Source organism: Asterias amurensis, chromosome 9 (genome assembly GCF_032118995.1).
Source record: "Asterias amurensis chromosome 9, ASM3211899v1".
Lineage (NCBI taxonomy): Eukaryota > Metazoa > Echinodermata > Asteroidea > Forcipulatida > Asteriidae > Asterias > Asterias amurensis.
Window position 1 is genome coordinate 1069104 of NC_092656.1, and position 27626 is coordinate 1096729.

At 37.6% G+C, this 27626-nt stretch overlaps 1 protein-coding gene across 2 annotated transcripts in view; it reads left to right on the forward strand.

The window, feature by feature from the left end:
- LOC139941427 (zinc finger protein basonuclin-2-like) overlaps positions 1-24686 on the forward strand; it is a 32448-nt gene extending 7762 nt beyond the window's left edge. The window contains exons 3-16 of one of the 2 annotated variants that reach the window (XM_071937911.1): positions 12094-12122; positions 12477-12730; positions 13672-13924; positions 14322-14401; positions 15329-15428; positions 15858-15980; positions 16644-16840; positions 17186-17340; positions 17935-18067; positions 18850-19011; positions 20345-20527; positions 20962-21059; positions 22891-22947; positions 23436-24686. In XM_071937911.1, the coding sequence (XP_071794012.1) occupies positions 12094-12122; positions 12477-12730; positions 13672-13924; positions 14322-14401; positions 15329-15428; positions 15858-15980; positions 16644-16840; positions 17186-17340; positions 17935-18067; positions 18850-19011; positions 20345-20527; positions 20962-21059; positions 22891-22947; positions 23436-23758 (2147 nt within the window). In that variant the 3' untranslated portion in view covers positions 23759-24686. Of the gene's footprint in view, positions 1-335; positions 7548-12093; positions 12123-12476; positions 12731-13671; positions 13925-14321; positions 14402-15328; positions 15429-15857; positions 15981-16643; positions 16841-17185; positions 17341-17934; positions 18068-18849; positions 19012-20344; positions 20528-20961; positions 21060-22890; positions 22948-23435 lie in introns of those variants that run through there. The other variant, XM_071937910.1, reaches the window with a different exon arrangement.
- Positions 24687-27626: the final 2940 nt, after the last annotated feature.

Sequence of the window (27626 nt, forward strand, 5' to 3'; positions counted from 1 at the left end):
TTTATGGTAAGCAGCGCTATGCAAACAGTTAGCCAAGGTTTGAAAAATGCCCCTAGTTTGCTACACCAGTGTGAAGCAAAGACAACATCAGTAAAAACTGCTTTTCACATTTTATATTCCGATATGGAAATTGGGTTATGATTCAGATTTTAAGTTGCTCCAAGCAATGACACCCAGTCTATGTCTGGCGCCTTATCGTTCACCCAGTACAGGAAAATGTCACCATTGAAGCGAGCATCCTATAAATTATCCCATCAACTAATTGAACAGACTGATGTAGTCATTCAACCTTCCTTAATTAGTTTTTCGTATTTGATTTATCTTCGAACCCACAGGATGCAGACGGAAAAGTCCTCGAGCAGTGGACTTTATCTAGCAATGAAGAGGAGCCCGTCATTTTGAACCAATTCCTTCGTTTCGGCGAGACCAAGTCCATCGCCGAGGTCATGCTGAAGGAGCTCCAGATGAAAGACTCTCAGCAGGTACAGAAGAAGAACGAATCTGATATCCGGGCTTTCATCGAGAGGATTAGTGGTGGGCGTAAACCGGTAAACAATTCGTACAGTGGAAATGCTGTGGAGAGACTTCCAGTGACACCGGAGTCACCAAGAACTTTACAGAAGTCGCTGCCGCCAGTAGACATCCTTGGACCAGATGCAGAGAGGCATCAAACAACGCCCCCTAAACCAAACACTGAACATAGATGCTCAGGTCAGAGCCCAACTGTAGCAGCGCACAACATCCATCTTGCTAACTTGGAACAAACAGTGTTAAACGCTGGAGTAATCCACTCTAGAGTACCCTCATGTAGTAGGGTTAAGACAACTCCAGAAACCTCAAAGAAACCTCTTGTGAATTCAGTTCACAGAGAACCTTCCCCAACTACTTCCAGTGCGCCTCCATTACTGAGCTGTAGTGTGAGTATGTTTCCACACTCAGTCAAACGTCAGTCTGGTTTCTCATATAAGGGCCTCAGAAAAGTCGCTCTTTCCAAGCGACGAACCTGGACACCATACTCGATTCTTCCAAATAGCAAACAAGTCAAGTGTAACACGTGCGGGAAGTGGTTCTATGACAAAGGTACATGGAAGATCCATTTCGGGGCGGTGCATCTTAAAGTGAAGTACAGGTGTACAGTGGAAGGATGTAACATGGCGTTTAGCTCCTTACGGAGTCGCAACCGCCACAGTGCCAATCCGAGCCCACGAATCCACAGAACAGTTTATAACAATCGACGCAACCACATTAACAGACGGAAGATCGGCTTTCAGGATGAGGAAGCTCAGCTACAGCCTGAGACTCCTGAAAAAGCTGAACAACACTGTGATAATGAAGATGATGTTGCTATGGTAATGGAATCGGATGAAAAGACTACGGAAGATGGTGATGTTGTGATGTTGGAAGACCAAAAGCAAGGCACGGATTCTAATACTGCATTCAGTGACAATGATAATTCCGTCACATCGCTTAATAACTCATCCCCGGAAATGATCATTGAGGATGATAATCCCCAAGATGCTCTCGATGACTCGTTACCAGAATTTATGGAAGATCTCAAAAAGGAGGACGATGATTGTCCTCCTGAGAAATCTTCAGAAATGGAACCTCAGTCCTTCCAGATGGATGTAAAACCACCAGACATCCAAGAACAATCACATCCAACTAGAGAATCCCCAACTATGCATCATTTTAAGAAACGCAAAAGCACTGCTCCGAGGAAGGTGTTCATTCAGAAACAAGAGGAGGTAGCGGATTGCCAGGAGGACGTCATTTTCAAAACAGAAGACATGACATCTCAGGAGGACAACATACAGCAAGATGCTGAGGAGGATGAAACAGGGATAGACTTGGATGACATTGCCGAGTATGAAACGAATAACGCCGACCAGTCCAATGAGCATCAGTACATTCCTCCTCCAATGTTCAATCATAAGGGACGACCGTCTCCAGACAGGACGTCCAGCAGTCAACCTCAAGGTATCGACAGCCTCCTACGGGAGCAGGATAACCTTAGATATCACGTCGCTGAACAAATGGGCATTGGGTTAGACACCTGTTTCTATATCAACAACGAGGGCCTTCCCTCGTGCTATCTGTGTGGTAAGACATTCCAGAGCAAACAGACGGTCAAAGTCCACTACCAGAATGTCCACTTGAAACTCATGCACGCTTGCACCATCGATGGCTGCAATGCAATGTTCCCTTCGAGACGGAGCCGTGATCGACATAGCACCAACTTCAATCTCCACAGAAAGCTTTTTGAAAAAGGCGTTCCTTTAAAGGACGGGTTCGATCAGGTCCACCCACCTGAGCCGACGTTTGGTCTGGCACCAGGCCAAGGAAATGATTCAGAAGAAAGACCGAATCACAAATTGCCAGACTCGCAGAGAAATGCAGATTTTTCGGAGGAAATTGGAACAAGTCTCCACCCAACAGCCGTAACAACTGATCTAAATTTGGAAAATAGCAATAACGGAATTCAACTCTCATCCACTGAAATTGATCTTAGACTAACTGGGCAGAATCTTCACTCGCCCCCGAATAAGCTCCGGTACAACATGCAAGATCATTCTGCCCCGACCTTTGAGACGGCCCCGCCCCAACGCTTCATCATGCAGGTAGATCAGAACGGACAGTCCCCTCTAGCATACAACCCTCCCTTCAACTCCCCAAATGTCACACCCATCACCCCGCCCCATGACCGCCACCCCTTCAAGTTTGTCGGCAGTCTGATCTGCAATATTTGCAAGAAGGCGTACAGCACCAAAGATACCCTGAGAACCCATTATAAGAATATCCACCTGAGGGAGATGCATAAGTGTACTATTCAGGGATGTAATCTCATGTTTTCCTCTGTGCGGAGTCGGAATCGACATAGCCAGAATCCGAACTTGCATAGACATTGTCTTGAAGCGGACGGAAACGCAGACGGGGCTGATCATATTCAGGGGGAATTCCAACAATGAGTCAACCTTATTTTAACAAAAATCGCGAGGGGGGATATTTTTTATGTGTGGAGTAGACTTTTTTATGTAGAGGGAAGTTCTTGGTGCATGTAAATCTAAATATACATGGAAGTTTTATAGGGGTAGCATTAAAAACAAAAGTTTGAACTGTCAAAGAATACCCACAATCTCTAAAACATCAAGCCAATTTCATTGCCTAGTCAAGGTGTAAAATGAGGTAGTAGTTTCATCTGACCAGTACATGGAGTTGCTTTAGCAGATAAAAATGTTACGCAAAATGCAATTTTGTTCTGCAATTTGCAACCCATGTGCTGAGTTCCAATTGCTTCATTTTAACTTACTGATGTTGTACATGAAAGAAGTGGGGTTATGCATGAAGGCTGGAATAACCGAGAGTTATCTCTAAACAGCATTGATACAGTAAGGTCTTAAGAATTAAGTACCATACATAAGAAGCCATTTCCCTTGAATCTAGTATAGCAAATGTACACAAAATGTCTTGTTTGCTACTCAAAAATCATCATAACCTCAGACCTTGAACTTTGCTCCTGAAGAGGCACAGCAGTTATGGGGGGAAAGTAAGTTTGTATTGGAGCCTTGTTGAGGGCACCACAGCAAAAAGCAATTGCTGTGTATCATTGTGAGGCCTGTTACCTTCTCAATATTAGCCATCATTTTGCACAAAACTTGTTTAACTGACGATCAAAGAATTTTGTTATGCAAATTTACATGATGAATAAATTTTGGAACACAAACTTAAAAGTAAACCACTCAATGAAATATGGAATGACCTCACCCATTGATATTAATAGTAACATGTCCACTCATTTAATTTATTGATGCCCAAATTAGACATAATGTATAAAAACTACTCTTTTTATTGCATAGATGGGAAAATGCAATTTTGATTCATTGATTGTCTTCCAAAAAGTATTGTAATTTTATTATTTATTTCAAAAGCGGAGAAATTAATGCAAGGGTGACATATTTTTAATTCATTGCTTGTATGTTATAAATGCTACAAGGGATGTTGTTTGTGTAGCATTATAATGACCTTTTAAAACCTTAATTACTTACTTATACTATTCATTTTTTTCTGACATTACCAAAGTTATAAAATTTTCTAAAATTATGAAATATGTACAAAGAATTGGTTGAATAAGATGTATTCCTAAACCCCCCCAAAAAGATTTAAATCAAGTAACAGGTGCATGTACTCCTGCGCAACCAAATTGTACCAAATTGCGGAATGATGTTTATTTTTTTCTAATTTCATGCGCAGTTTGAGCTGAGGACGAAACAGTCAAATGCCAAGGTATATATAGCACAACAGTCGGCCAAAGATGTGCCTTCTTTTGGTCTCAGTGAGGGCTCTGTTTGACATGTTTTGAGCCTTTAACGACGTTACTTAAATATGCAAAGGGTTAATTTTAATTCAAAGGGTTAATTTTAATTCACTACTTATAGTGCGCATATTCGATGTATACATGTACATCCCCTTAAGGTGATCCCTCTCCTGTAGCGTCCCGTGTTGTATCATAAACTTGGGTGTAATCCCTGGCTATTTGCAGTTACAGGCACCCCCGAACAAAGATGGCAAAATAGGGAAACCGCAAACATTAGGGGTAAATTCTCAGTTGGTAGTGTGCCAGCACGTTAATCCGGAGGTCGTTGGTTAGAGATACTGAACACTATTGGTAATTGTCAAAGACCAGTCTTCTCACTTTACTTTAGTTCTTACTTGGTGTATCTCAACATATGCATAAAATAACAAACCTATGAAAATTTGAGCTCAATTGGTCATCGAAGTTAAAAGATAATAATGAAAGAAAAAACACCCTTGTCACACGAAGTTGTGTGCTTTCAGATGCTTGATTTTGAGACATCAAAATCTAATTTTGAGGTCTCAAAATCAAATTCGAGGAAAATTACTTCTTTCTCAAAAACTACGTTACTTCAGAGGGAGCTGTTTCTCACAATGTTTTATACTATCAACGGCTCCCCACTCTTTACAAAGTGAGGTTTTATGCTAATAATTATATTGAGTTTCTAAAATTATTTAAAATTTACGTCAGTTTCCCTTGTGGTACAAAGAAAGTGAAAATACCAGAAAAGTTACCTGTAACTCTTCAGTAACAACTCAAATTAGTTTATATAGTATAGGATAAAGAATTGAATTGGTAAATATTAATGAAATTGTGAATAGTTTTGGTAGCGTGTCATGGTCGAGAACATCGGACTTGAGTGGTTAAGTCATCCTGGTGTGAGTTTGAATCATGGTCATAACGCTGTAGGAAATTGGCTATATATAAAACATCTATTTATTATTATTATTATTAACTCAGAATTCTTTTTATGCTTCATACCGGTTTCAATTCTCCAAAGGAGTTACATCCGAATTATTGTCAGTCTTGAAATAAGTGTTTGTAAGATTCCAAATCACTGTTACTAATTTCCATCGCAACAAGTGACTATATTTTTACTTCATGAGGGCGCTTTCACATCAATATTCCTTGCATCACAATTACAGTTCTATCTTATTTTGACAGCCTGAATGTTGTTTTCAAATATGAGCCGCTTAATTTACGGTAACAATAAAATCAATGGAAGGGGCACTTTTACTTTTACTTTGCGTCCCGTTTCACACACGCCCTCACAAACACAAACCACCATTCACCAGTCTCTCTTAAATGTAAATCAGCTTAAACTTGAACAGGTTGTTTTGTTTCTATGAAGTGCATTTTGAGCAAAAGGCGAAAAATTTGTAGACTCTTCCTTAAATAATGACTTGCCCTAACAAAAGTTGTAATGTAACAAGTATTAAAACATCAGTATGTAATTGGATGATATTTATGTGTTAATGCATGAATCATTTGTACTCGGTTATATAATATTGAAACTTTTCTAAATTTGGCAAACTGGGCTTCTGAAAAGGTTAACACCATATTGAGCATGATGACTAACATAAGACACAATGTGGACCCACTTCATAGAGCTGATTTTATTAAGCAGAAAATAATTGCTTAAAAAACAACAAGTTTCTGCTTAGCAGAAATGTCGAGCAGGATACCAGTCACAAATTGTACACACATCATGGTAGTTTGGCTGGTAACCTTATTCTGGAAAGCATAACTGTGTTGTGCTTAGCTACTTTTTGTTCTAAAGCAGCTCTTTGATTACGAAATTGGGTCAGGTCTCAAAACTGCAGCAAACACTTGTTAGGTACACAAGTATTGTATTGGTTTATTTAATAGATTGCAAGGCACCGTGGTCCACCTCTTCCCTCCCCTTCCCCAACTCAGCTGTAATCAATAAACGGTATCATGTTTTTGCTCCATTGTTTAGGGAAAGTAAAACAGGTGCTATACTTTCGGGGGACAGTAAGACCCTTTCTCTATGGTAAGACTTAATAATAGTGCAACCAAAGGTGTAAGCCAAGAATGCATTCAGGCATTTTGTTGACGCTTTTTATTAGGGAACTCTATTTTTCTGTTTCATTTGTATCATGTAAAGGTATTGTACATACATGAACAAAATGATAGGGAATATGCAGGCATGATACTCTTCCATTTAGCCCTCAGCAAAATTGTCCCTGAATACCCTGAGAAATAATAAAAAATAAAAAATAAAAAAACAGAAAACACTGCTTGAAAACTTTCTTTGTCATAAGCAAACATTGAGTCGGGCTTCACTCAACCAGTGTACACTTAAAGTGTTGGCTGGTAACCTGTTTCTGCTCAGCAAGACTGTTATATGTGGTTAGCAAGTTTTCATGCTTACAGGCTTGCCTTTATGAATTTGGCCAAGGTGACACCCAGACATCCTTCACTGATCAGACTCACTTAAAGGGGCAACCCAACTTGCCAAATAAGTTTATTGTACTTGTATATCTATTAAATAGATTTAAGTCAGAATAAAACTAATGTACAATACACTACACAAAGTTACTGCAGTGTGTTCCTTCATCAAGGCCAGTGAAGGCCTTGCTTTATGACAAGTCAAATTTCCTATCTAAACCTTAGCACATAAATTGGCTGGATTAGGCTAACATGGTGTAGTGAGAGGGCAATAGGGTGTTGGACAGAGCTCTATTTCCTGGCCCCCTGAAATTGTGCTGGGGGTGTCTGCCCAGGTCTGCAGGCTGTAAGCGCAGAATTCCGCAGTAAGCTGCATGCATTATGAATCTGGGCCCTATTTCGTTGAGCTGCCATAAGCATAAAATATCGCAGGATAAATATAATTAATTGAATATGCGGTTGCTTTGATGCAGAAGATATATATGTATAGTAGAAAACGGCCAAACAGCCCATCAACATGTTAAATCTGAATGACTCCCCCAGGCATCCCAAAAACCATTCACCCCCACAGGAACAACCATTAAAAACAACTTAACAAAAAGTAAGGAAAGCAACGGAGAAAAATGAGGTTGATATTTGGGATTTCCTGTTCTAAAATGAGGCTTAAATTGTTTCCCAAATTCAGCTGTTTAGACAGACTAAAAATAATATTTCCTGAGTAATCAATTAATTACACTGTATCCCCCTCCCCCCCAGCCCCCCCCCCCCTCCGAAAAAAAAAAATACAGGTGCAGGAGTGAATTATGATTTCCCTATACACATTTAGGAAATAATTGTATGTAGTTTGACAGATATAATGTACATTAGGCAACAGGGAGTCTCATTTCTGGCCAGGCACCAAAAAGCTCAATGTGCCAGTGTGGTATATTTTATTTCTTTTATTTTAATTTGATTTCCTTCATTGCACAAATGCATAAAAAAACGACATCGGTGCAAAAAGGATACCCAAACAGGCCCATTAAATGGGGACCCTTGTTCACACATCCAAACCGAAAGACAAGGGACAAGCACAACTACAGGCAAACAACCGAAGAAAACAAAGAAATACTATAAGAAGTAAAACATTATTTCACAAGCATGATAAAAATATACAGGAGAACCGGCCTATTAAATAGGCCTATAAGCAGGAGAGTATAGTTGATTGGTAACAGTGTGAACTTCTCATAAGCACCGTGAATTTACTTCCTGTCAAGTTTGTAAAAAATAAACAATTATTTGTAGAACTTGTAGAAGTTTGAAGTGCTGCTTCTTTGAAATGTTATAGGAAATTGGTGTGACAGTTATTTGTCATAAGTCCAACTTTTGTAAGTTGAAGTTGCTAGAATGCCCAATAAATCAACTGAGCTTTTCATATACATTTTTATAGATACATTAAAGTTTATGGCGTCTGTTTTATGTTCTTTTTATCACTGAAAACATTTCCGTCTTCAAGGCTAGGTTAAGTTATTCCTAAGTTATGGTCATTCATGATGCATTGTGATATGCAGTTTTCGGATTTAATTTTGGTACTTATTTGCAGTGGGTTTGTCCCCATGTTTTTAATTAAAGATCGGATCTGACATTTCTTAAAGCATTCATACTTTACTTTCTTACACACTTTTATTTGTGTCTAAACAGGGCTTAAGCAACAGTAGCACAATCTGAATGGCATTGTGTTCAGTTATTATCATTCAATGTACAGTTTGTATACATTGTGTAATTCTCAAAACCGTACAACAGAATCCAATAAAATAATATGATAAATGAAATCAACTCAAGTTGACTTATGATGTTTTTATTAGTAAAATCTCATAATAGTAAGCTAAGAATTGCCAATCCCTTTAGGTTGGCTTTATGTGTATTCTTCTTTTTCTTGCTTTCTTAATATGATTCACTACACATTGAGTTGTACGTACATGAAGCATAGTTGATCATTGAAATTTTCCGTATTTCAAATCAATGTAGCTTAACTAAGACCTTAAACTAAAATACAAATTTGTGTTGTGGAGTTTGGGGTGGGCTTCTAAACAGCCCAGGAATCTTGCTTGTATACCATGGAGTTCCATGGTTACACATATAGGCAGCCAGATGGGTGTCTGTTTGAACACACTGTTTTAAATTTGGGCACCCTGTTTTTATCTTTCATTTACATGTGAAAGTATTGTAAGTGAACAATTTGGACATTAATTTGTAGCAAATCTGGACGCCCTTTTACCAAATTCTGACTAAAACCTTGCTTGTACAAAGTGGTCTATCCTGCACCATTGATTTCTGCCGTCAAGTTGCTTCAATCAGACTAGGACTTGTTTTTAGATTCAGTTCATCCAGAATTCCATCAGACACAGTTGGGTCATCAAGTGACTTTTGTTAAATTTAAGGAAACATTTGGACGTGAGGGGAATTAAGAGAAGAAAGTCTTTCAGACGGGGTGGAAATTTCAAATTCTGTAACCAGCTTTTGCCCAGAAAAATGTGTAATGCAAGTGGAGAACATTGTTCACATGTATATTATTATTATTATTATTATTATTATTACTGGTTTATTGTAAAAAACATCTGCTTGTCGCAGTCCAGAGACTAAATTAAAATACAGATTTACATTTTTATATAAAAAATTTTTAAAAACAGAGGAGAAAATTTATACACAAGAAAAATTTAAAAATTAAGAGCATAGTCAAAAGAGACGTTATGAGAACTAAAGTATACAGACAGTTAATTGATCAGAGTGTCTATAATGTGTAACAAATTAGTTTTTTTAATCAGAAGTAGTTTGAAAATGTTAACTTCATTGTATGTTCTTTTGCTGTTTTGGAATGGGATGAAATTGGCCTCTATGAAATAGGGCCCTGGTTATGACTGTTTCATGACAAATTTGAAAGCATTGGTTTTCAATCGGTACAAAATATAAAATATATGAAGGGGGAACGGTGAAAACTACACAAATGTTTTCATAGAGCCAACTAAAGTTACAGATAACCACATTGTACAAAGTATATAAAAGACCCGTACATGACAAAAAAACGTCTTTTTCTTTTTCTTGTTTAGCTACTGTACTTAACTTTCTGTCTGGTTGAATTTTGAGAGGGGCGTTTAGTTTTGAAGTGTGACAGGTCTGAAAGGGTTTTCCTCTAACATCTATCTCCAATAGACACTTTTACATGGGGGGGGGGGTGGAAGGGAAGGCAACTTCTACTGGATAATTCACAAGCTGGCCTTTTCCAATGGAGTGAGAGGAGAGAGTAAGAGGATGGCGTGTCTGTACGCAGACAGACCGTTAATGTCGCTGTCACTTCAGGACAGCTGTCTGCATTTGAATCTCGTTACTGGAAAGGTCACCCTGTCTGCGTGGAACTCCCCAAGGAAACAAGGACGGGATGTTTGGATGAGGGAGAAAAGACTCGTGACACTCTTGACATTTAGGCTGGGAGATGATTGCCAACGTCATCGGACATCTCCAATGGATGGCAGACACTTGGGCTTAATTGACAAGATTAAAGGGGCCATTGCGGTCGCTGGAAATGCAAGGAAATTAATTACTACGGTATACAAGGAGATTCCGGGATAAAGGGGTGGAACATTTCCTTGTAACCTTTTCTGTCCCCCCTCTCCTTATCCTTCCAGACCTGTTACAAAAATACATGTAACATGACAAGTTACTGAATAGTGTTGACCATATACTTTTACCGTTGCGTGACCAGTGACTGCAATCCACCTCAAGGCACGGATGTGTTACGCGTTGATAAAGATAGACGCATTAAATTGCATTGTAATGTCTTTTTTCTCCTTCTGAAATAATTAAATTCATCCTGCTGAGGAATTTTAGGAACGCCCTTTCGACCAAATGGTCTTTTAAGATAACTTGAAAGGATGTTACTGTGTTGTAGAGTAGTCTGGGTTAACATATTTAATTATAAACCACAAACCTATTTTAAATATCTTATGAAACATCTATTTGCATGATATTTATCAAGTATACACTTATACTTTTTGCCCTTGGTATCATCTTTCTTTCTTTCTTTCTTTAGCTGTTTGTTTGGGTTTTGTCTTAATAGTTTTTGTGTAGGTTTTTTCACCTTAATTGTCTATGATCCATAGGTTTGGGCTTCATGACAAGCACTTGTATTAACCCTTACCGTTTTGTATGTCTAGTAACACATTCGACTTTTTATCTGCCTGTTAAAATAATTTTTGAATTATTTAAAATGTATACAACTTTAATTACAAGAGATAGTTGTTGAACATGTAATAGATTGACCACTTGTAGAAAGTTAGAATTCAATGCTGTCATACTTGTACCAAATCATTTCAAAACTATTTAACATGTTTAACGACAATTAGGAACTGATTTTGAAGGAACTGTTCTAAGTAATAAAAGGCATGTAGTATAAAAAAGTTTGATTTGGCAAGTTTCTCAGGGGAGAAAATAAAATGTGGCAAGATTTATGTAAGAGTCAGCACAGCAGTATGGCAAAACAGCCTGACTCAAAAAGTTTGGGGGCATTTTATTATAAGATTATTTCTTAATGAATCGAGGGCGCTTTTCCCATTTCATGTTTCAAAAGGATACCATGTATGGATGTGAATATAACATGGCCTGCCTAACTCGACCTGTCTCTTTACTTGCTCTATCAAAAATGTAATTTTTTAGTTTTTCTGTTTTTCCCCAGTAGGGCTGAGGTTTAATGTCTCTTTAATTCAACGCCGCAGTAGTTTACCAATATTGGTGACTGACTGGCCCAAGAGCCATTATGCACACAGCTTTGCACTGTATTCTCTCTCAAACCACTCTTAAGAGCAAGGTACAAAGAGCATAAACAAGCATTAGGACATTCATTTTCTGATGGTTTGCCCCGCTGGTTTTCATCATTATGAAGCCATTTATACTGTCTTGTTCCCTGTACAGCAATATTTGTGACTATGCAATTAAACTAAATGAGTTGTTTGTCCGAAATGGAGAAATAAACCAAAACAGGCCAACACTGAGGATTGAAATTTTCACAAATATTTTTTCCTAAATTTGTAGGCCCTATGCCAAAATATCTTTTGATAAATAACATCAAAAAGGGGTTAAAAATAAGCATTTAAATAAAATGTGCCAATTAACTTTCAATAAACAATTTTACTTCAAAAAAGTTTTTCTCAAGTTCATTCTCTCCTATTTCTAGGTGTCTATACTTCCACAACTTTTGAACCAAAGGTGGTATCAATGTGGAGTTTTGACAGTATTAAAGCATAGATTGTATACTCCTTTCAAATGTAAAATGTGTTTTATTTTGTTTAATTTACCCCCAGATACTTTGACAGAATTCCAAGTGAAGAAGGTAAGATTAACTGATTTATAGACTTCATCTTTACTTAAAAAACATCCTTAAAGTAAGTTAAAGGGAGGTTAACTTACTTGGTAAGATGTGCTGAAGTTGTTGATAATGTATAACATATTGAGAAACCATTCCCTTCCCTTTTACTGATGATTGTAGCCCACACCTTGAATGCCTTGAAGTGGCCTTCAGGCCTTGTGTGTCTGGCTATTTGCATTAAACAAAAACTAAAAATTTATTTTAAAAAAGGAATAAGGTTCAGAGAAATGGTTGAGATTCTCAGGATTGCTTCCCATAAATTAATGATTCCAAATCCTCTTGAACCCTTTTAACTTGTATCACAAATTATTTTTATAGGTTCGTAAAAATGGAGGCAAGAATGGGACACCGTGCCAATACTCTCGCTGTGATTGTACAGACTTTGATGCCCCTGGTGGTGCTCTACGCAACACATGGCTCGTAACATGCATGTCATGCAGACATACCGAGAGTGAACATCGACTACCGACTAAACTGGACAAACAGAAGAAGAGTAACAGTGAGAAGGCAAACAGTAGAGCTTGTGTCGGCTGTGATAGTGACTGCATGGGCTACTGTAAGCCTGACTCAAGGTACAGTAGACATTCAAATGGCTCGTTGAAAAAGAGCAAGAGAGTCTCTGCAAATAATTTGTCATCATAGTGGACCCCCATCTATTAAAGCCATTATACACTTTCGGTACAGATTTACAAATAACTTACAGGGTTTACAGAAGGTAATGGTGAAAGACTTCTCTTGAAATATTATTCCATGAAATGCTTTACTTTTTGAGAAAACATTAAAACAATATCAATTCTCGATAGCGAGAATTACAAATTTATTTTGAACACATGTCATGACACTGCGAAACGTGCGGAAACAAGGGTGGGTTTTCCCGTTATTTTCTCCCGACTCCGATGACCGATTGAGCCTAAATTTCCACAGGTTTGTTATTTTATATATAAGTTGTGATACACGAAGTGTTGGCCTTGGACAATACTGTTTACCGAAAGTGTCCAAGGGCTTTAAAGTGAGAGTCCTGATGTTTTGGTTTTGAATGGGCTAGTGTAAGAATGTGCACCTTTATGAGGTAATGACGATTACTATAAGAACATTCTAGGGGCAACAGAGGCAATTGGAGTATAAGGCCTCCCACACATCTGTTTTCTACTCACTGCAGCAGTGTGTTATGAAGTTATTTTAAAAGTTATTCATTTAAATTCTGGTCATGGCACTTGTGTCCTTGAGCAAGCAACTTTGTCATAATTGCTTTGTTCTTCAAGACATTAGCCGTAGGTCCTATATACTAGGATTGGTAGTGCACGTATTAAAAGAACCCAGAACATTTATCTGTGGAAGAGTAGGGGTTAACCTAGCCCTGTGTTTCTGGTTCACATAGCAAGCACCCTTGTTTACAGGCTTCCTCAGGCTTGTAAGGTACAGTGACTAAGTTCACCTATGAGACATCCTCGTTTCATTACCAGATATATATAATGAAGAAAACTTTGTGTTTTTGTACCATCCTTATCGACAGTATTCCAGCAGAAAGCCCTCTCTCCAAGCAATGTGCGAATTGTAAGCACTCCATCGATTGTCATCGTCCCTCGACCAGCCTGGATAAACTCATCACCAACACATTGACAGGACGTGTTGGTTTGCAGTGCCGCTTGCAAATGGATAAAGATGACAAGCAGATGACGCCAATGTCAATCAATGACAGTGACGACGCAGGGATTGGGGCGTGGTTTGAACCCACTAATATTGACCCGGATGACGATGACGGAATTGTAAGTGTCAACAGGTTTATTTGCAGTGGGGTAGGGTGTTCTTGTGCCCCCCATGTAAACCACAGTTAAGTCCCCATACTAAACAAACTTGTATTTAAAGGGGCACTTCAAAAGATTAATTAAAAAATAATCCAAAGAATGTATCTCAAACAAAAAGAAGTTATTCTGTTATAACTTTATGTGGAATTAAGATTATTTCCTGAAATTAAATTTAAATTTACTAATAAAAGTGGTATCCTTGAAATAAAAAAAAAAAAATTCAAGACAACTTTTTTCTAGGTACTGACACAATATTTTTTTCTTGGAATAAATTTTTTTCTTATTTGCCATTTTGTAAGTCTTCACTTTATTTTGAATTAATAAACCTACTGTGTATAATTTGGTAATTTACTTTCAGATCGCAATGAAGGTGTGCAGATGTAGAGGTTTCTGTCTGGACAATCTAGCTCGTATCTGCCAGAAATATCATGGCTTTACGTAAGATTTTTACTTTTCTGAATTTTTAAGAAGAAAAAAAATTATAGTTTGTTTTTTTACAACCACATTCTTTGAAGTGAAATGTTTCTCGAAATGCTTCTACTATCAAAAACTGTTGTACTCCTAACCTAGAGTGATTGTGAGTGATTACCTAACATATACCTTCCCTTTAAGATTGTCGGAGATATTTATGTCAATTATGGGAAAGGGAGTATTTCATATCGGCTCCTGTCCAGATGTGGGAATGAGATCTCATATCCATGGAATACTACAGGGAGTACCGTTCATCTGTTCCCATCAGCTATGTTGACATTCTCACATCAGGGCAGCCATTATTAATCCAGCCAAGCAACATTGGAAGGAATCTTGAAATACATGCCACCTTTCTTACTCGGGAGTCATGAGTCACAGTCCATTGAAAGGATTGAGACAATTTGGGTATCGAGTTTTATAACTAGGAACTCTTGTTAAAGACTGGGTAATGAAATGGATTCTCAAAATAATTGCACAAAGAAGAAGTTGTTTCTTTGGTTTCTGTAAAAGGGATTGTGGAATACTTCTATGAGCTTATTACTTGTTTTTTTTTAGATTTCATGACTTTGTTATTTTGTTAAGTTACTGATAGGAAGCCTGTTACGAAAATCTGATGAGCTAAAATCATATCATAAACCTTATTTATGGAGTAACAAAATCAGATTAAAAAAACTAAGACAATTGCCTGTTATTCGTGTGCTTTTGGTAAAAGAACACTTATCATGGAAGAATATAGGTTTACCCCAGTATTTCTGGTTCACATAGCAAGCACCCTTAGTTACAGGTTTCCTCAGGCTTGTGAGCTACGGTGTTGTTAAGTTCACTACAAGGCATCCTCATTGTCATTACCAGAACTATAAATAATTTTAGTGTCTATTTTTTCATTGACTACAGGGCTGAGATAGTGACCCCTTTTCTGAGCCAGACACCATGCCAACGATGTTCACATGCTTTAACTCTTCACCGTCTGCCCAATGAGCAAGAGAAAGCCGCCGTAAGTTAATAACTTGGACATTTCTCTGTCTACCCTTTAAATGATAAGCTCAGAAGACAAATTTTATTTTGGGGAGGGTGCGTTCCGTTCCAGCTAAACATTCTTATTCAAGATGAAGGTTTAGTAAGCAGCTTGATTATGTTTAAATGAGTTCTGAAGACATGTAAATTTGGGGGAATGTATTTTCGTCCTTTTTTCTTTGAATAACATTTGTTTGAAAGATCAGTATTAATGGCAAAGTTTACACTAAGTATGTGCAAAATCCCAAAGTGTAAACTGTAAGAGCCAAGCCCCAATACTCGTCGGTAAGCTGCTACATTGAGGGACTGTTAAGATAATAGTAAATGTGTGTCATTTGTCCAAAAGAAGTGACCAAGAAGGTGAAAAAGACGTCTGTTTAATATTTTTCTTCTCATTCTTATTGTATAGCTTGAATTGAAAAAGAAGAATAACCTGACGTTGAGCGGTGTGATGAGCTTTGGTACTTGTGACAACTTTGCCTCCCAAGAAGCCATTCATGCTCTGCTGCCTCATTCATCAGACCCATATGAGGTAATTATTTTCTATTTATTTATTTATTTATTTCAAAACACATCCAACAGTTCAAGCGCCAATAACAGGTTAATAGGAAACAAGAAGAAATGTTCAGGTTAGACGTGAAAGGAAAAGCTCCTTTGGGGAGAACCCACTCAAGCAGGTAGGGACTGAAAATCCAATTCACATGCAATGCTCCGGTCTGAGGTGGGATTCGAACCTGGGTCCACAGAGATGAAAGACAGAGAGAGAAACCACTCAGCCAACCTGATGCCCTCTAACAAACACTTGAAGCTCCATGAGTGCTCAGAATGAGAATAACACAATTGTTTCACTCCCGATTTTGTTGTACAATGTGTGTGTTGTTCCACAGAGGCCTCTTCCAGATTGGTTGTCAATCTGTACAGTTCCATTGTTAAAAGTCAACCTTGTTTTGATAGCTGACAGGCATATGATGGGGATGACATGGAATTTCCATTTTCTTACAAAGTTGCATGCTGAAAGCATTGAAAACTACTGAGCTGGGAGAGCATTTGTTTAAAATATCTTCACCGTTTAAGGCTTTACTTTCTTTTCCGGTATAGGGTTAACTAAATAGTCGATCAATATTTGAAAACCTAAATTTTGGATTGATTGAATGTGGCAAAACAATTTTACTTTGAACCATTTTTCTGATATCAGATGGGAATGGCTCGAGTGGAAACCAGTTCCACAGAGAGTGGATTCTCCGTCATCATTTCCCTGTCTCCACCATCTTCAGTAAATGATCAGAGCAGTGGAGGCAAGAAAAGGAAGCAGATGGGGAACATCTTGAAAGAAGTGAAGCAGAAGATGAAGAGACGAAAGACAAATGAAGGAGCATTTAGTTCACCTGAGAGGTTCGTTTTGTTTGTTTGTTTTTCTGTCTATTTGTTTGTTTGTTTGTTTGTTTGTTTCGTTGTTCTTCTTGATGATCTTCCCGTCAAACTCTGCATCATCCCACAAAGGGATGACGCCAAGTTGGCAACAGCCAATCTCTATCATACAAACATTGCTTTAATGTATATGATTATGAATTGCACAAGTCAAGAAATTGTGATTCAGTAACTAGACGACAATACTTATTTTAGTCATTGTGAAATCAGCATTGATAGGATTCGAACCCAAAACCTTATGATTGAAAGTCCAGTGAATGTCACTATTGAGTCATTGAAGTATTAATATATTGTCATTTCTATCTTCAGTGATTCCAGCAAAGAAGACGGGAGTCCAAGTGGAGATGTCAACTTCCCTAAGAAGATAATCAATGACCTCACACTGCAGGGCAAAGGTCAAGCTGTAGTGCATTGTGGGACTGATGCACCTACTGCTCTGGAATTATGTACAGTACAGATTAAGCGTAAGAACAAGCTCAATGTTTATGGTTTAAGGACTTGTCAGTAGTAACTGTACACAAAAACAAATAGTGGTGGCCCGACGTTTCGACCCTACCAGAGTCTTTCACAAAGCCTAAAAAACTATATTAATTTTGGTTGTTACCCATTACCCATAGCCTAAAAAACTAGCACATATTTAAGTTCAGTGCCTGTCCTCCACGTACCCCATAGTTATGGCACTCTTTAAATCTGAATGTTTGGAAGGTTTTCTTGATCATGGGTGTATTGGGTGGTGAAGTTACTATCAAATCTTACTGCATGAATCTATCTCTATATTATTAAAAGTGGAATTCCACTTCTTTGCAAACTGCCAAACTTAACAGTTTACAAGAGGCTATTAGAGAAGTCTCCCGAACCTTTGATAATCTACTCCACGGCAGTAGCTAAGAACAAACTCTACCTGGCAAGTAGAAACACACATGGTGTTACCGCAAACCAAATATACATTGATACCTCACCATGCAATGCCTCAAATCCTATAGGCTATTAGCTAGTTACTAATTTACAGTTTTTCTCATAGTGCAATAATTCACCAAGTTTGTTTTCACTCCCTGCAGGAAAGAAGCGCATTATTCTTCTGGCCATTGGAAGCACATCAGGCTCTGTGGTTGTCCATTCAGTTTCTACTGAGAACTGTCAGGAAATGAACATAGAGGGCAGTATGAAGGGTCCTACATCAGCAGTAACAAAGTGAGTGATTACTGAAATAATGTTGCTACATAGGCCAAGTTCACACAAGGATTTGACTTGCAAACAATTTTAACTGATAATGTGTTGATCAAGTACCAGGCAATGTCTAGAGTCCAAAGTGAGTTTTAAAGTCTGTCTGTAAAAAAAGAATTCTGTATTTTTCTCCAATATAAAAATAAGTCATGCTCTTTGATCTACTTGTTCCTAAAAGCTATTTAGTTAGAATCTATAACTCCAGGGGTGATCAAAGGTGGAAATGCAATATTCATTTGAATGCACCTCCAAAGATCTCATTCTAGATCCCAGTTTCAGACTTTTTCATCAGAGGACTCTCCCCCTGTTGAGGTACCAGTTGTGGTTGTTTGGTTGTTAGAATCCTCAAAGGTTTTTTATTAGAGACCATTCATATACTCTCATTTTGGAGAAGATCCCAATCGAGATGAAAGTATACCCCATTTGGGGTAGTTTGGTTGACAACCATAAAGGTGTCATGATTGGGAGCCATTGATATTCACACTTGGGAGAAGTAGGTTCTCCACTGAAGTTAATCCCAATTGGGGTAGTTTGGTTCTTAATAAAAGTTTCCAAATTTTTAACATTGATATCCTCATTTGGGAGAAGAAGGTTCCAATCAGGGTATAACTATACCCAATTGGGTTAGTTTGGTTGTGTTTATACTTAGGGTTCCAGATTGGGGACCATTTATATCCTTTTGAAATAGAGGTAGAAGCATATCAATTGATGATGTGAGTAACCCTCCGATTAATTCCCCTATGCATTAGGTTAGCGTTGCATCCCAGTGAGAGCTCGCTATATTCAGGTCATATGGATGGAACTGTTGCGATATGGCTATGGGATGTCAAGCCAATGAAGATGTCTCTGATTGATACAAGGAGAGACAGGAAATGCAGAGTGTCTGCTTTGACTGCCACAGCTGATCGGAAGTAAGTCCGGGTTTAAAGGGCTCAAATTTTACACTGGACCAACGGCCGGAGGCCAAAGATGTCGGTGTTCGTCCAGTAAAGCTCAGGACAGGACAAGTCTGGTGGTCTCATGTTTTTGTTAAACCATTATTATTGATATTGAGTTATTCAACAGCTCTTTTAACCATTCTAAGAATGCAATCCTAAACAAAAATTTGAAAGCCACATTTGCCCTGCAAGTTGATAAAATGAAAAACAATCAAATTGATGATTAGCGTATTACTAGATTTCACATAATAAGTGCCAGATATTACGGAACTCAGCCTAATAGTGGTTTGTTTGCTTATTTCCAGCCATGTTTCTTCCTCTAGTTATCTTTAAAAGATAAGACAGTTGTCAAATACTTTTTCTGACTATTTAGATTTAATGGACCCAGTTAGTCAAGTGAGGTTCTATGTTAAAGTAAGATCGAGCTGTGTTTATAAAGGAACCCAAATATTTCTGATTGTACTAAAATTGGAGCATTGCAAAGTCCAATCAGAAATGCAAACAATGTACTTATTGTAAATATGTACTTGTTTTAAAGACAAACTTTGTGTGTGAGGATGGCACAACTTAATTAGCGAGCGAGAAATTGTATGCTTTTGTTTGTAAACTAGAGCTGTGACCACCTAATTAAGACAGCACTGTGTACCTTTTGTTTTAGACCATGTGCATGCATGGGTCCACCATCAATTTATTGTAATTCAATATTAACAACTTTGATGGCAGCCATTGTCAGTCATGCCTCTGGTCACCTTGTTTTTTTTAAATGCATTATCTCAAATTTGTTTAAACTCTAACATGTTTGATGTTTTATTATACATAAAGCTCTCCTGATTGGGACAATGATATCCTATTTTGGAGAAGTAGGTTCCAATTGGGGTATAAGTATATCAACATTTTTATTGTTTGGTTGTTATCACACATGAGAGTTTCCTGATTGTGGGCCATTTAAATCCTCATTGGGAGAATCATTACAACTAATGTTTTCTAAGTTGCCTTTAAATGTCTAACCAGAAAGGCGAAGGTAGTTTGTAGAATTGAACTCTGCTCAAAGTTAGAAATACAAGAGCAGCCTCTAATATAAATACACCAATCGAGGAGTGATTTTGACCGGCAACATTTGGATAGCAAAGTTTTTTAGACTGATCATGTTTTGTGAACACTGATACACTGAATACTAAAAATGTTTCATAACTTTTGAGTAGCAACTGAAACTTTTTGTGTGGCGTTTTTATATGCTATTTCAAAGGAAAATTGCTCATTGGCAATTAGTTTGGTATTAATTTGTTTTTTTCTCTCCTTAATATAGGTATGTTGCCGTTGGTTACCAGAATGGAGATGTGTTATTGTATGAGACTGTTGCCAAGACAACAGATAGTCCAAGGAAAGCCAGCGTTCCACAACCTACATCGTCTTCTAATCTGAAGTTAATTAGCAGCTGTTGCATTGCATATGGAGCAGTAACAAGCTTAGCCTGGCACCCAAACAAAATGTAAGGAAATAAATACTGTGACAAGAGTAGCTGCTTTGTTGTGTTAAAAGGCCTAGCTCGGCATCCAAACAAAATGAAAGAGGATAAAACTGATCAGGGCAGACATGCACCTAAAAATGCTTATAAATCAGATGCTGCCTACTTGTGTTTGAATGGTACAAAACTTAGTAGCTTTCTTATTAGGGTCTTTTACACAATGGAATAATGGACCTTACAAAGGGGATTCTTTATTCAACCTGGAACCCATAAGAGAATTTTTTCGCAAGGGAATAACGAAAAAACGTTAGCAGGACCCTAAAAACCGGATCTGTAAGGTTGTGTGTCCTCATCCACTATAACATACAAAATTTCTGAGTGAATATCTAAGCATACACGGTTGCTTATATTTTCATGTATTGTAATTTTAATTTGTTTTTATTTGTTGATTTTGACAGCATTGTGGCTGCAGGTGGCGAGGACGACAATGTTACCGTGTTTTACATGTTCACAAAAGCAACAAACACTCGCAGGAGAGGAACCATCATGCATTTTTGTAAGTATTTTATCTTTTCGGCTAGTTTCATTGATTCAACTTTCTTTTTCAATGTAATTGAAAATTTTGTTCTTTGAGAAATAGATGAATAGTTGTTTTAACAACTTTGTGAAATCATATTGGTTGCTGTTGGGTGAAGCTTGCGTGTCTGTGCTGCGATTTCAAAACTATTCTCTTTTAAACAAATATTTGATTGATAGATCTGTTTTCTAGAGACGTCTGCCGTTGTGCTGTCCGACTCGTTCATTCTCATTTCATTAAGTACAAATCTGATAAAGCTGGCGACATTTTTTGTTTATCAAAGGTAGATTGACATCACTTCCAGACAGGAACAAATGTACCAAGTTGTGACAAAGTAACTTCTTTTGACTGAAATTACAAATACCTCCTAAAGTACCCAGTGAAATCGTTTCACCCCGTGTCATTAAGCAATGGTCGGCTGACCACCCAGGTCAAAATTCCAGTTGAACCTAGTTAACTGGGGTCAACTGGTTCAACTGGATAGTGACCAAAAACGTCCATTTTCCATAATAACCAACTGATTTGGACTAGGTTTAACTGTGTTCAACTAGGTTTAAATTATAAACCAGTTGGTGTCTGTCCATTTTCCATATTAAACCAACTTGTTTTAACTGTGTTTAACTAGTTTATCAACTGGTTTTCAACTAGTTCCAGTTAAACCCAGTTTAACTAGGTTCAACTAGAATTTCGACCTGGGCATTGTTTGAATATGTGATATTTGTACAAGGTTTGTCTAACAGCTTAAAATCATCACCTATTGCTTTTTTTCTGGGATGACACAGAAGCACAAATATGTCATAGTCCTACCCCACAAATCCACATTTTCTGAAAATCAACAGTTACCAATGATGTAATTTCCCTTTAACCATGTTAACTCATAGTTTGTTGAACCCAACAGAATAAAAAACACATTCTCCTCCATGGTCCATTCTTGCGCACTTTGTTAGCAACCTATCCTAGAAACCAAGACATGTGTCTATTTCCGTCCTTCACCCAGCCATCGTCAAATCACTTCATAGTCTTTTATCGTCCCCACTCTACTGGATTTAGATGTAGTTCAATGTTTGCACAGCGCACACGGTTCTCACATCTCTGTTAATGGCGGAACAAAGTGTAAACAACTTGAGGATTGTAATGAATTCTTCTATAGCTATTTGTCTTTGAATAATCTAGCGTGATTTATTTGTGCACTGTGTAGAATATCTACGTATTCTGAATCTGTAAACTTAATTTGTTTTATTTAAATTCTTTACTATTACAAAATATAATAAACAGACAGTTCTTGAGAGACTTTTTCCGAACCAAGAAAAACTTGAAAACTCAAGTTCAGATTTTTTTGGTTTTCCTTTTTAGCAAATTGTCTTTTGATTTATGTCAGAGGAATTGTGTAACAGTTAAGGCTGGTCCAGGGTACCCATCTCAATTCTAAAATTAAAGTGAAAGTTTAATTTCATTGATAAATTACACATTTGCGTACACTGTATTATCTCACCTGTTACAATTCTATGGTGTTTTGGGTTTGTTTGTTTTTTGTTTTTTTGAAAGTATTGCTTTACAGTTTTCTGCTTAGCAGAAATGAGCAGGATACCACTCACAAACTATACATGTAACATGGTAGTTTGGCTGGTAACCTTATTCTGGTAAGCATAATTTTGTTGTTCTTTTTTCTTTGGGCCTTGAATTTCAATGGGTCAGCTGTCTCACTCTCAGAATCTTCTGGATGAAAACAGGAAGTTTAAAAAGTGAGCAAAATTACAAGGTCTGAAACTGCGAAGTTATTTAATGATCTTCTTTACTTCCTCCTCTCTAGTCAGTCCAAAGAAACATCTGAAGCCAAATACTTTCTACAAGTGTGCCATTCTTAAAGGTAAACCACAGCAAACATTAAACACAGATCCATGTTCAGAAGTTATTTATAACATGTTTTAAGGGAAGGTACACGTTTGGTAATTGGCAATCAAAACCTTTAGTTAGAAGCCTACAGCAACTTTTGATAGTATAGAGCATTTTGAATAAACATTTCACTTCAAAGTAATGTGGAATATGTAAAAAGAGAAAGACTCTGCTAGGGTCACAACGTCTTATTTTAACCATTTGATCATTGGTTGTTTTCTTTTCTCTTTCAAATAGATGTAATAAGCAAGCACTTATCATGAACTGTCTTATTATTATTTCTGGTATTATTATTCTTCCATTTGTGTTCTCAACAAATTTAATTGAGATGAAAGTTAAACTCTGTTGTAGAATTACACATTTGCAATAATTGTGACGAGTTCCAATCAAATTTCAGGATTTGCAAGTGTAAGATGAATATTGTATTTTAAAGTCTATTTTTGGTTTGTTTTCTGTTCAAAGGTCACAAGTCCTTCGTCAGCAGTGTGACCTTTGACCCTCAAGGTGACCTTCTTCTCTCTGCGGGCTGGGACGGTCAAGTCCTCCTATGGAGCGCCGCAGAAATTGATGACATCATCAAAATTGGTGACGCTGACACCACCACAATGGAATGCTTGTCTGGGTTTATCCTTGGGCAAGGCCAGAGGGCTCAGAAGGGTGTGGGAGCCCAGGGAGGAGGGTGCTCATTTGTACCCCTGTGGATGGGCGTAATGGGTGGAGGAGTGTTTGCACTCATGAGAAGTTCCGCATCTAAGGTGCATTTTGTCGGTTATACAAAAGTCTAGAGTCTACATTTATGTAACTGTAACTGGGTTTTGTGGCGTTTGTACACCGATACCTTCAAATTATTCATATCGTTTTATTCTCTTTGTTGTTTATTTATAACAACTTCAACTGAGGTCTTTGTTTGAGATGTACACATTATACATATCATTTTAAATACAACATTATCAACCAACAAATGTCAAATGGATGTTAAACTGACATTCTATAGGTTACAAGTGCAGCTGTCAAAAGGTTAATCATTTTATTTTTAATAACCTAATCCTTAATTTGTTGAAAAAGTTCCTAAATGTTAGAAAAGAATTTTAGATTTTGTGTTCAATTTTGTGTTGAAATTGGTTGGGGATGGAAGCTTAATATAAGAGCAATGATGTTTCAAAGTTATTGGTTTTAAATGTTAGGCATTGGCCCAATTAGTGGCTACGGCTTTGCTTTACCACAACATTATCTTGCTGTGAAGTATAGGACCTCCTAAGTTACACCCTTTTGCAGTAGTCAAAGCTGTAGCCGCCAGTTAATGGCACTGGACATTGGTAATAACTCAAAATAATTGTTAGCATTAAAACTTACTTGAAGTAACATAGTTTTGAGAAAGAGGTAATTTCTCACTCCAATGATAAAATACGTCGGCTGAAAGCATACAAAGTAATGTGTCTCATCTTTCATTATTCTCTTGCAACTTTAATGACCAATTGAGCCAAACTTTCCACCGCAGGCTTGTTATTTTTAGCATACGTTGAGATACAACAAGTGAGAAAACTGTTCTTTGACAATTACCAATAGCGTCCAGTGCCTTTAAGAAAGAACTTGGCATAGTGGTAGCAGATTTACAACATAACTTGTGCCAAGTTCGTTCAATGTTTCTTTGATTATTGTTCTGATAGGATACAAATGATAATAAATCTTGAATTTCTGACTTGTGTCGCATCATATTTTTGTATCTGAATTAAAAAAAACATATGCAACATTTTATAAATAGTCTGTCTGGATACCTTTGGTAACTTCTAAGCACAATTAATAACCAGAATCTTACTTGGTAAGAAGCACTGCAGCTGTTTATAATGTATAACATTTTGAGAAACGATTCCCGGAAGGAATGTGTTTTTGGAGAAAGGCATTCAACAAAATTGCAATTTGAGAAAGGTTTCTCAGATTGTGTATTCCAATTACGGATTATTCTTCCTGCGTGGACATAACCGCTCCGGATTTCGGCGAAATCTCAAAAACGGTATTCCCTTTTGAGATAAAATGTTCACATTTAGTTTTATTGTATAATATCTATTTATATGCAATGTATAAATGCAAACAGTTTCTTTATTGAATAAAGTGCATAATTGTACTCTGAGACATTTGTCATCGATACATCCAATAAGATGGATGTTAAGTAAATCTTTATAACACATCTTATTGACGGCAAATACACTCTCACTAAATGCACAAGAAGTGGCCAAAGCCTCTTCACGCTAGCATTACTTTGACATGATGCACCTCCACGCAGAAATGAGCTCACGCGGCATTTCTGATAACGGTTACTTCATTTACAGCAAGATTGACTCGTCAGGATCCCAGTTAATAAGCAAGTTAATAATTGATTATATTACTAGGGATATAATATTTCCATGTTTGGTGCAATTTGAATGGCACTGTGACAGGTCTTCTGTGATTTAGAGGGGAATTATACACGTTTGGTAATCACTCTTGAAATTAAAGCCATTGGACCCTTTCGGTACAGAAAAAAAAAAAAAGTTCACAGATTTACAAATAATTTACAGGGTTTACAGAAGGTAATGGTGAAAGACTTCTCTTGAAATATTAGTCCATGAAATGCTTTACTTTTTGAGAAAACGGTAAAACAATATAAATTCTCGTTAACGAGAATTACGGATTTGTTATAAACACATGTCATGACACGGCGAAACGCGCGAAAACAGGAGTGGGTTTTCCCGTTATTTTCTCCCGACTCCGATGTCCGATTGAGCCTAAATTTCCACAGGATTGTTATTTTATACATAAGTTGTGATACACGAAGTGTGGGACTTGGACAATACTGTTTACCTAAAGTGTATAATGGCTTTAATGTCAATACAAATAAATTGGGTTAGAAGTCTGCAGCAGCTTTCGATATTATGAAACATTTTGCGAAACATTTCACTTTGCAGTAATGTGGTCATGTAAAACGACATCAGCTTTTAAGCCCAAAATGTGAATCAGAGCAGAGTTACTATATCAGTCTTTTCAGATTGTGTATTCAAATCAGGTATTTGTTTTCCTGTGTGGACATTGTGTTCCCTTCGTTATCTCACAAGCGCAACCACCTTTTGAAATTATATTTTCATATGTCAGTTTGACCGAACATCTGCATTTTCTGATTATTAATACAACTAACGATTGTTTGTGTGGGGCAGTGTTAAGAACTTTGCCTTAATTTTCGTTCTCCTTTCTAATCAGATCAACAAATTGTTTTAAACGTTTTTTATTTTTATAACACTTTGAAACAGTGAACAGACACCCCACTACAGCTTCATCAAATTCAATCCGCATTCTGAGATCAGTAATTCACATCGTCAACATAACTCGGGTAATATTATTTGTACGAGGTGACTCGACACAGTATCTTTATTAATATTAATGAAACAATGCCAATGTCAATATTTAAGTGAAACAATTTGTTTTTGGGTGTTTTCTTATTATCTTGTTATAATTAACAACTCCCTCTCGTAGATACCAAAGCGGCGAGTTGAAAGAAAAACCAGTGTCACATTATTAACGGAGGAACTTTACCCTGCGGCTTGTCTTGTATATCATCAGCTGATTTCATGCCGCCAAATGCGTTTGTACAATTAGAAGTCCAAGTAAGCTCAGTTCCAGTGTGCAGTCATTTGTCTCTTTTTATTAGTGTTGATTCAAGACCTTCATGCTGATTATATTCCACGATCACTGCAGAGATACTGCATGAACGCTGGTGAGAATTGACTGTTGGGTTTCTCGGCTACAGCACATTGAAAATAGAGTAGTCTATATTCATTATATCCTTCCTGCCGTCGATTTCACAAAACTCTTCCTAACTTGAGACTAATCTTATAGGACTTGGGACGAGTCCCAAACCTGCACTGTAGCATGCAGACCTTAAGATTAATCCTAAGTTACTCGTCCTAACTCGAGGTAAGGCGAGTCCTAACTATTTGTGAAATTGACTACTTTATTTTCAATGTTCCACCCAGCTCGCAAAAAGCATATCTTATGAGTATACCACCAAAGTTACGGATGCTTTTGTGAGATGAAAACGCACACAGTCATTGTCTACTTCACCGGTAACACGTTTTCGGTATGGCAGGATTACGCCGTACAGATAGGCCTCTTGGTATTAGAAGTATAGGCCTATATACCTGTCACATCAAATGCATATATACAACATGGACAATGCATATCACTCTAGTGACACCCGTCGATTTCACAAAACTCTTCCTAACTTAAGACTAATCTTAGGACTTGGGACGAGTCCCAACCGTGCACTGTAGCATGCAGACCTTCAGATTAATCCTAAGTTAGGACGAGTCGAGATAAGACGAGTCCTAACTCTTTGTGAAATCGAGAAATCAGGATTCCGGGTCCCAAGGGGACCTGACCTAATCATGGGTTAAACTGACTCGGATTGCATGCATTGAACTCGGATTCTGTCAGTTTGACACATGTCTAAGTCATTGTGGAACAGCATCAGGGTAATTTTGACCTAGAAATGGGCCACCTGTACGCGGAGTGTGTCAATTCTGACACGGGGGTCTTACGAGGGTTGAAGGAACGATCTCCCTCGGAACGTACGTGACAATCTGTCAATGTACAGGTATGATGAGCTCAAACCACGATGAATCT